Here is an 11,266-nt window from a genome sequence, read left to right on the forward strand (position 1 = left end):
ATTTTCCTACCTTTTCATTGGGTTCATCGTCCAACAAAATATGTTTTCTATGATGTCCAGATACCGACATCATAAAAGTTCTGGACCACCTGGCATAGTTAGTTTCATTCAACCTTACAGAAGAACCATACGAGAAGGGATTTGCAAAAGCCTTATACTCCCCAATATGTTCAATTTTGGAATCACATTTCGAAGTTTCACCCATACTGAATATTCAATGCTATTTCAACTGCAAAAAAAAAATCAGATTCACTCACTTGACCAACGTGTTTTATAATCACACGCCGGTCAAGTCCACGACTACACAGTTTGCCACACCAGAAATAAATTCACGACAAGCTACAAGTGACACAGAAAATAGCGTGTTTCACAATCACGCATCAGCCAATACCATGACCAGGCACCTGTACTCAACACATAAATCCCACGACAGTAGATAAAAGCTTCCCACAAACAGAAAATATTTTTCCACAAAGTAGGGAATCACGCCTGCTGCTTCCACGACAAAGAAAATAATATTAAAAATCGAAAAAACTTCATATTTGTGTTTAAGAAAATAAATCCAACAATATCTCGTGTAGTAGTCAACAAAAATAACATAATATGCAAAGCCTCCTTTTGATAGGACGGGTATCGGTCCCCATACATCCGAATTGATAATTTCAAAAGGTCTTGTTGTAAACATAGATCTTTGACAAAAAGGCAATTTTTTCATTTTTCACAAGAATACAGTCGGAGCAGTGAAATCACATTTACATAGACTTTTAACGAAAGGTAAATGAGAAATTTTTGCAATATTTGGATGTCCAAGTCTCTTGTTCCACACATTAATATCCTTTTGTTGGACAACATTAAAAAATGGGTTCTTTGAAATTTGAAGGGAATCGACATAGTATAGATCACCCACCCTTTCTAGAGCCTTCCCCAATCAATCTCCCGGACCGGCAATCCTGTATCCAACATTTGTTAGATGAAAACTTTATATCACACCCATGATCCGAGAGTTGAGAAATAGAAAGCAAATTTAAGTTTAATTTGGGTATAAATCTAATTTTGGAAATAAAGAACCCTTGTTTTTCAAAATTTCCTATTCATTTTACTTCAAGAGATGTTTCATCCGCGGTTGAAACAAAAGATGGAGAGGGATTTTTTGAATATTCTGAAAAAGAACTAAAACTTGGGGTCATGTGAAAAGAAGCACTCGAATCTAAAAGCCAAAAGGTCTTACCGGGAGGAGAGGAGGTTGACATGGCGGCTCTGAAAATAGCCCCTTTTAGAAGAGGTTGAAGTGCATCTACGATTTGTTGCAATGAGAGAGCTCCATTTGAAGATGACGAGCACTTTTCCTTTTGAGGTTGAGATGTAGTAGTCATGGCAAGTAACTTTTTCCACTTTGGACAAATAGGCTTGATATGCCCCAGTTCCTTACAAAAATGGCATAAAAGCTTGCTATAATCTTTCTTCCCTCCTTGACCACTTGAGTTTTGATTCTTGAAGTGTGGAGGCTTATAGGTCCTTAAGTTGCTCCCCGGTCTTAAAACAGCATTAACTTTTTCATTTTCTTCATTATTGGAAGGTGTAGCTAGAACACTTGGGTTGTTCTTGCTTATACCCATACGAGTCTCTTTCCCACTTAATTTAGTAATTACATCTTCAAGAGAGGGGGAAGAGAAGGCGGATAAAAGAGAAGACCGGATTTGTTCGAATTCAGGCCTAAGCCCATTCAAAAAATTAAAAAATCTATCATCTTCCAATTGTTTATGACGAAGCTCTATGGCTTCTCCACTCCACTTGGGTTCGAGTATAGCAAGCTCATCCCAAATAGAAGAGTTCGGCAAAATACTCCCTTATAGTCATCTCTCTTTGATGAAGAGTTAGCGCCTTCTTTTGGAGGTAATATTTATGGGACAAGTCCCTAGAGATGTACATCTTATCAAGGTACTCCCACGCTTGAGAAACCTTCTTAAACTTGATAATATTGGCATTAATTCTTGTTTCTACGGATGAGAAAATCCATGAGAGGATTTTAAAATTCCTCATCTTCCATTCTTCATGCTTTTTGGTGTAGTCTTCAAGAGCCTTGGCTCTTTCTTCGCCTTCAAGGATTTTTATTTCTCCATTCTCTATCAAGGTTATCTTTGGCTCCGGTTCGGGAATCGAGCCTTGGACATAGCTCAAAAGCCCTTTCCCTTTAATATGAATCTCCATGTTTCTGGTCGAAACGTGATAGTTGGACCCATTGAGTTTGAAGCCGAGAGAAAATTGAGTCTTTTTCACCCATTAGAGATGAAAGATGAGAAAAAGAATACGTAACACAAAGAATTTTTAGACCTTTCTTGATAGAAGAGTCTTCTAAAATATTGGATGAACAAGAAGATCCACTTCAATCACCAAAAAAAAGGCACACTTTTTGAGGCACCCGAAAAAGTGAGAATTCACACGATCTTTCTTTCTCCAACCTTGCTATGATACCATGTGAAGAATCCTTGCAAACAATCAAGTTTTCAAATAACTTGATACTTCAAACACTCAAGACACAAAATAAATGCACAGTGTTTATAAGTTTTACACTACAAAAGAAGTGCAATAAATGCACAGTGTTTATAAGCTTAAGGAGACAACTCCTTACTGTAATACATTCTTACAATGGGCTCACATAGCCCTTATTTATAAGCATATACATAGTTAGCCAGTGACTGTGTACAGAAATATTACATAAAAAAACAAAAATAAGAAATGAAAAAATTACAAAAATAAAAAAAAAATAAAAAGGAGGAATTACAATCATATTAAAAAACATGAATATGCGTAAAATTTAGAAATGACTAAAATACCCCTACAGCTAATACATTGTCTTATGAATTACAATTTAACAATTAATGCCCTTAGCTAAAACCAAAAAAGAAAAAATATATAAATGTCTAAAGTGCCCCTAATGGGCACAGCCTATTACAAATATAAAATGACAGAAATACCCCTAATGGGTATAAACTATTATGAGTGCAAGATATATATATATATATATATATATATATATATATATATATATATATATATATATACATACAATTTAACATATACCAACTTGCATTTCAGGCCTTCAATTATCATAATTATAGAAATTGTGCAGGATCATAACCCATTAGCTCTTCAACTCCACAGATTGAAGAATTCAAATAAAGCACATTTTTTTCAGAGGGAAGTGACAAGTACAAATAGTAGAGCGCCTAGGCACTAAGCCACTATAATTAAAGATGAAAGTTATCAATGCCAATCAATATAAAACCGATTCAGGAGATCTTTTCTTTGGCCCTAGGTATAGAAGCAGAACACATTGAGATGCATCCTCAAGTGCAAAGATAGAAGTGGGTCTTATACATGAGAATATCAAGTATTATGCAGGATCCAATTGCTTTCCAGGTCATTTGAATCCATAATAAGTTCAAAGAAAGCATTGAGACAAGATGTATAATTTTTATGTAGGGCGCTAAAGCCTAAAGCAATGGAAGTGACTGGAAATTCTAAATCTTGCTAACCAACTAATTTAACCCCAAACTCCAATTTTGTGCAGTGACATAAAAAGTGGAACTGCACGGATGCATTATTGAGACCAATTTGAATCAGTGATATTTTTCAATCACAAAAACTAGACCAATAATTGTGAGTGATTAATTAAATCAATTCAAGAAAAATGTACCTTAAACTTGCAACATTGACTAAATGCTTTTCCCTCAATGAAACCTTCTAACAAGAACAATGCTCCCTAACATGCACAATATCTAAACGATCTCTCATATCACCATAAATAGTAGGATCACAGTGTAATGAAACTAAGAGCTCTCAACACCTCAAACAAGAGTTCAATCCAAATCCCACAAAGAGGGCAAAAGCACAATAGCCACTTAGGGGCTTAGAAGAACACACAACAATGTAAAAAATAGTATTTATTCACTTCAAAATGCACACAAAATGCATTACATTACAAGGGGCTCAAGGCCCATATTTACACACAAAGGAGGGAGGGAGGGAGATACTCCAAAAAGTTGCTATTGGGGGCTCCCCAACGGCTAGAAATCTAAATGCTATTGTATTGTCATGGACAGAAATGCCCTTGACAATACAACAATGTACAACAAAATGAAAAAGTAAAAAGAAATAAAAAATGGGGCAACACCCATTATAGTAGTCAAAAGACCAAAATACCCCTAGACTATGATATGTACATACAACTATATATATGTATATATAAATAACAAATATATATAATATATGTATATGAACATATATATAACTACTGCCCATATTTTAACACCCCCCTCAAACTCGCAGAACGACAACCGAGAGTTTGCCAAAAAAGAAAGTGGAATCTGGAAGATGGTAGCGCTTTAGTGAAGAAGTCCACCAATTGATACTCAGATGGCACATATGGTAAAGTGATGGTCTTCTTTATGAATTCTTCATAGACATAATAGCAATCTATTTCGATATACTTTATTCGCTCATGAAATGTATGATTGCTTGCGATATAGACGACACTCTTGTTATCACAACATAACTTTGAGGGCACATATATGAAAACCCTAAAATCTTCAAGTAATTGCTGCAACCACATAATTCAAAAGTCGTAGAGGCCATGACATGATATTCGGGTTCTGTGGAGGACAGTGACACCTTATGTTGCTCCTTGCACCTCCAAGATATCAAGGAATCACCTATAAAAACACAAAAACTAGTGGTTGAGCGATGATCATTTACATCTTATCCCCAATCATAGTCAGTATATACAATAGCATTTAATGGGGATGAGGATGCAAAAAATAACCATGATTAATAGTATTTTTAACATATCTAACTATTCTCATTACAACACTCATATGTACTGTAGTGGAATAATGTTGGAATTGACTAACAGTATTAATAGCATGAGCAATATCAGGACGAGTAATAGAAAGATAAGATCAGGTGTCAATCATTTGGCGATATGGAGTTGGATCTTTCAGAGGTTCTCTATCACCTGTCCTCATTTTCGCATTGATGACCTCTGGCGTGTCCACTCTCTTTTTATCTATAAGGTCGGACCTTTCAACTATCTCGGCTACATACTTAGTTTGAGACAAAAAATACCCTTGAGGTGAGTAAACAACTTTTATCCCAAGAAAATATTGAAGAAAACCAAGATCTGTCATATCAAAGTTTCTTTTGAGATCATTGATATGACTAACTTCCTGTTTATCACATCATGTGATAATCATATCGTCTATGTCACATGGGTGCGGGTGCGGGTGCGACACGGGTGCGGCGCAATTTCAAAAAATTTGGACACGGGGACTCGGCTATATATATATTAAAATATATATATATATATATATAAGACTCGGTCAAAGTTGTGCCCATTAGGGGACAGGTGATGAGTTGTGAAGGCATTCTGTACACTTTCTTCATACAGGAATAATTCACTTTTGGGCACTTTCTTCATACACTGTAATAATTCACTTTCTTCATACAGGAAAAAACCACAAAAACTTGAGTTGTGCCCATTCTGTACTTAAAACTTGAAAGTGTACAGATTTTTTAATTGTGATGGGTTTTTTTTCCTTACAGCTGTAGCCCAGAAAATTTTAAAAAAAAAATCCAAAAAATGGACCAAAATGACCCTGCACCGTTTACCACACCCAGGGTCGGGTTGACCGAGTCCGAGCCGCACCCGTGTCCGCACCCGTGTTGGTGCGTGTCGACGCGGGTGCGGCGACCTTGGAGCCGAGTCCGTGTGACATAGCATATCGTCCACATAGAGGAGTAAGATAATTATGCATGCATCAAAGGACTTAACAAACAAGGCAATATCAGTAATAACAAGATTTAAATCCTAGTTGAACCATCACATCACTAAAATAATCATACCATGCCTCAGGAGCTTGTTTTAAACCATACAAAGTCTTTCGTAATCGAAGAACTTTTTCATATGCCAAACCTAACTTGGGTGGAGGTTCCATATATACTTCTTCACTAAGGGCTCCATTTAAAAAGTCATTTTTAACATCCATTTAGCAACTAGCCTAGCTTTGTACCTTTTTAGTGTTCCATCACTTTTGGTTTTAACTTTATAGACTCATCTACAACTTATGGTTTTCTTTCCTATAGGTAATGATTGAATCTCTCAAGTTTTGGCCTTTTCTAAGGCTTCTAGTTCATTATTCATGACCTCAATTCATTCATGGTGATTTTTGGCCTCATTATAGGAAGATGGCTCGACGTAAGAATGTATGGCCATAAGGCAAGCTCTATAGTGGGGTTCAAAAGACTCATAGGATACAAACCTAATAGGTGCTTGGGATCTATGTCTTGACTTTGGGTATACCTTCTAATGCACATGGTGGTTGGCCTTGTGTATGACGAGAATATGTTTGAAGTTCATTGTGAAGTTCAACAATAGACATATCATCTTCACGAGCATCATGAGTGTTACTATTGATACTCTCATGCATATCATAAATATTACTATTTTCATTCACATCAACATCATTACTTTCATCGATATTATCATTATTATATTCATTCATTAGATTAAACAAAAATGAGTACTCACATGGTTTCTCATACTCAATTTTTCCAAAAACATTTTTTTTCAAGAAAAGTTGCATTATTTAAAACATAAAGTTTGTCATTCTCAATATCATATCTAAATACTTTTTGGTTTTCGGTATAGCCTAGGAAAACACAAAATTGCCTTAGAGGAAAGTTTAGCATTTTTGTTGGAAAAAATAAAACATTTACAACCAACGATCCTTAAAATTGAATAATCGAGAGAAATTTTAAATAGTTTTTCAATAGGAGAAGTGTTTTGAAGAATAGTGGAAGGCATTCTATTGATAAAGTAAATTGCCGTAAGGGTGACCCCGGCCCAAAACTTTTTTGGAACATTTTTTGATATTAGAAGTCCTAGTGGTTTCAATAATGTATCAATGGTTTCTTTTTGCCAACCCATTTTGTTGTGGGGTGTAAGGGCAAGATGTTTTATGAGTAATCCCTTGTTGATCAAGAATGTTTTTAAAATCTCTTGATAAAAATTCTCCTCCGAAATCGGATCTAAATATTTTGATAGATGTTTTGAATTGATTTTTAACATAACTATAAATTTTTTTAAAACATTCAAATACTTCGGATTTGAGTCTAAAAAAGTAGATCCATGCGTGTCTACTATAATCATCCACAAATATTACATAATAAGAAACTCCTACTTTGGACATAACTGGTGTCGGTCCCCATACATCTGAATGTATTAACTCAAAAGGTTCTTTAGATACAAATTGGCTATTTCCAAAAGGTAGAGATTTCATTTTTCCAATATGCAATCCTCACAAGTGAAATCCTTTTCATTACAAAATGACTATATTTTTGACATACTTGGATGTCTTAGTCTCTTATGCCAATGTTCAACACTTTTCTTTTCAACAAAACCACAAAAATTTTGATTTGATAGTTCCAAGTTGTCCATGTAGTAGAGGTCTCATCTTCTATGGCCTTTCCCAATCGGCTTCTTGGATTGGATATCATGTACTAAGCAAACATTAAATGAAAAGGTGACCTCACACTCACTGTCGGTAATTTGAGAAATAGACAAAAGGTTTAGGTTAAGTTTGGGTACTACTCTAATGTTTGGGACATAAAAAAAAATATTATTTTTAGGGAAAAAATTCAAAGTACCCAAGCTTTTGATTTTTAAAGATGTTTCATCAGCAGTTGAAACATATGAATCATTTGAGTTAATTAAACATTTTGATAGTATGGACTCATTTGGAGTCATATGGAAAGAGGCACCGGAATCAAGAATCCAAGAGTACTTATCGAGGTCCATGCATATTGATACGACCGCACCAAAGAGAAGAAGATTGACCTTTGACTAGTAGTTAAAGGATTTTCATGAGTTGAGCAAAAGAGACATTCTTGGAGCCTTCATTTACGCCACTCTTTTCTCTTGATGATCCCATAGAGGCCTTTTTCATTTCATTTCTCCTTTTTGGGCAAAATAGCTTGATGTGGCCCAATTCTTTGCAAAAATGGCATATTATCTTATCACTTCTCTTGTATTCATAGTCACTTGAATTTCTTTCATAGTCACTTGAATTTCTTTCATATTCATTTTGGCCTCTTCTAAAGTGAGGAGGCCTATGTGCTTTTGTATGATTTCTGGATCTTGGCATAGCAAGCAGAGATTCCTTTTCTTTGGTAGGGAAAGTTTTCTTCAATCTATTCTCTTCCATAGTTAGTTCTTCTAAAGTTTCTACTATGGAAGGAACACCTCTTCTATGAAGAAGGGTCGATTTTATTCCTACAAATTCAGGCCTAAACCCATTTATGAAATTATAAAAATGCTTCGAGTTGATTTGCTTTTCTCGGAGTTCTATGTCAAGTGGACAATGTCACTTAATCTCTAAGAGAGTCAATTCATCTCAAAGGAGAGACAGCATTATAATATTCTCTTATACTAATATCTCCTTGGGTCAAGGTTATTTCTTTCTTTTTGAAAATTACATATGTGAGCTACATGTCTTAAAGAATACATATCTTGGAGATATTTTCAAGCATCACTAGCAAATTCAAACTTTGCCAAGCTAGAACATTTCTTCATTTCAACACTATTAATGGTTCATCCCATGATTTTGGAATAACCCATCTTTCACTCCTTCTATCTCTTTTCATAGTCGGCAATGGCTTTATTCATCTCATCTTCTTGAAGTGCAATTTCTTTGCCGTTTTCATTCTTGATGAGCACAAGCTTTGGTTCCTTCTCGGATCCATCCACCAAGCCCCATAGACCTTTTTCCCAAATCTTGTGTTTTACTATGGATGCTCACATGACATATCTTGTATCATTGAGTCTCACGAGTATGGTGACAATCACTTCTCATTCATCCTCCATAGGTACAAGAAGAGAAAGATAGAGAGGAAGAAGAAAAATGATGGCGGAATTTTTTTGAACACAACATTCCACGATCATACGATCCACGACCTCACGTCTACACAAGCACGCTTTACCACGATCAAAATAGCAATGGCTCTGATACCATGTAATGAAACCAAGAGCTCTCCACACACTTCAAACAAAAGGTCAATACAAATCCCACAAAGAGGGCAAAAGCACAATAGCCACTTAGGGGCTTAGAAGAACACACAACAATATAAAAAATAATATTTATTCACTTTAAAATGCACACAAAATGCATTACATTACAAGGGGCTCAAGGCCCATATTTATACATAAAGGAGGGAATGAGACTCCAAAAGGTAGTTGTTGTATTGTCAAGGACAGAAATGCCCTTGACTATACAACAATGTACAACAAAATGGAAAAATAAAAAGAAATAAAAAAAAGGGGGGCGACACCTAATCCAGTGGTCAAAAGACCAAAATACCCCTGGACTGTGATATGTACATACAACTATATATATATAAAACTACTACCCATATTTTAACACACAGAACTAGATCCGCAGTGCTGTATTGGGAATGGTACGCAAAGAAGTTCAACATGATTTTACAAACAATTGCAATGTAGTCCATAACTTGTGCTTCACTAACAAATACGGGAAAATGCCATGTAGTACATGGAAGAAAGGCCGATTAGAATCTGCATCCATCTTGTAGCATCTCACACACTTCTGGCCAAAAAAACATTGCAGAGAAACGAACGCCATTTAATCAATATACACTACAAGTGTTGGCCTCAAATTTAAGTTTAAATGCAACCATTCATAATTTTCTGCAAATGTAGCAAAAGCAAAAAACTGAACAAGCGAAAAGATGCGAGCAAGGATGAAGGAAACATATTGCAAGTCTAAACAACAAATTCCTACACATAAACACCACGAGTGTCCAAAAACCACCTCACCCCAATCACAACTTTACTTTCAGATCAATTGATACAAACAATCTATTTCTTAAGATCTCATTTCAGAAGCAATCAAATTCTCACTACTTACAGCTAAAGTAAGTAAGATCTGTGAATCGTACAGAATTAGGCCCTATTGCCGCATCATCATCAAACCAAATTTCATCAATACATGCTAGATTTCTAAATTGTATCCAAATAAAAGAAACCGTAAATCAATAGAAAACAAATCGAAGGAAGGAGACAGAACCACAACAATGCATGACCAAAAGAGAAATAAAAACCAAAAAAACACAAAAAACAGGAAATTTTTGAGCCCTACCGTTCGACACCGAGCTTTTCCCTCTGATGACCAGGAAGCAGAGAGGCGTCATGACGGAGACGACGAGAAAAACCGCGAGCGAAACCCGGAAAACCGCGGCCTTGCTCCTTTGGCCGCCGAGGCCGGACGATCCCCGTCTCGATGCCATTGCTCACGCACGTAGCAAGAAGGAAACAGAAAAAGACGGAAAATTCTCCCCTAAACAAATTAATCTCCCGAACAAACAAAAAAAAAACAAAAAAATCCTAAAAATCCACTCCCGGAAATCCCGTCGCAGATCTACAATCGCCACTATCGCACATGCCTCAAAGCGGCAGAATTTCCTCCATCAACGAAGAGGAGATCGATCCGGGTGAAGAATTAGAGCACAGATCCACCGGAAAAATACTCTCTCTCAAGGGATTAGCTACTTTTACTTTAATAAATCTCACGTCATATTTGATTCAGTTTCTCTCACCAAAACCATTTTTGTTTGGTTGGACATGAGATTTGGGGCCACATGATGAGTTCTCATGTGATTTTGGTTCTCTTTCGAGAATTCGGGAAACCTTCTTAAGTATGGATTTGCAAACCAAAAAAGGGTAATTTGCATATAGGCACCTTACGCATTGTGAATTTAGGTTAAGCTTAAAATTATTTATTCACCCTTAACTACTCTCTCTCTCTCTCTCTCTCTCTCTATATATATATATATATATATAAAGAGAGAGAGTCACTAGAACATGAGAACCAGAAATATGGGTAACCACGTGGATGTGCTTGGTGGCATGGTGAATTTGCTATGAATCAACCATTGGATCATGTATTTTCAATGAAAAACTGTGATTTTTTAATGCTTGAATATTTATAAATATTATGAGCCATTGATTTTAAGGCCTTAAAAGAATCATCAAAATCGAACGATTCAAGAGTGGGTTCTTATAAAACCAAGAATGCATATCAAGTTCACACAATAGTTCTCATATTCTAGTAATTATATATAGTTAATCTAACATTAAACTAGTTGTGTTTAACATTAGATTGATTTGATTTTATAAAAATGATTAAAAAACTCA

At 35.7% G+C, this 11,266-nt stretch overlaps 1 protein-coding gene across 1 annotated transcript in view; it reads right to left on the reverse strand.

The window, feature by feature from the left end:
- Positions 1-10,745, reverse strand: part of LOC149817704 (polygalacturonate 4-alpha-galacturonosyltransferase-like) — a 28,419-nt gene extending 17,674 nt beyond the window's left edge. Inside the window, exon 1 of the mRNA XM_089986053.1 lies at positions 10,212-10,745. Within this exon, the coding sequence (XP_089842179.1) occupies positions 10,212-10,359 (148 nt within the window). The 5' untranslated portion in view covers positions 10,360-10,745. The remainder of the gene's footprint in view (positions 1-10,211) is intronic.
- Between the last annotated feature and the right edge of the window lie 521 nt (positions 10,746-11,266).

This window comes from Nuphar pumila, chromosome 13, assembly GCF_984573655.1.
Source record: "Nuphar pumila chromosome 13, dmNupPumi1.hap1.1, whole genome shotgun sequence".
Classification (NCBI taxonomy): Eukaryota; Viridiplantae; Streptophyta; class Magnoliopsida; order Nymphaeales; family Nymphaeaceae; genus Nuphar; species Nuphar pumila.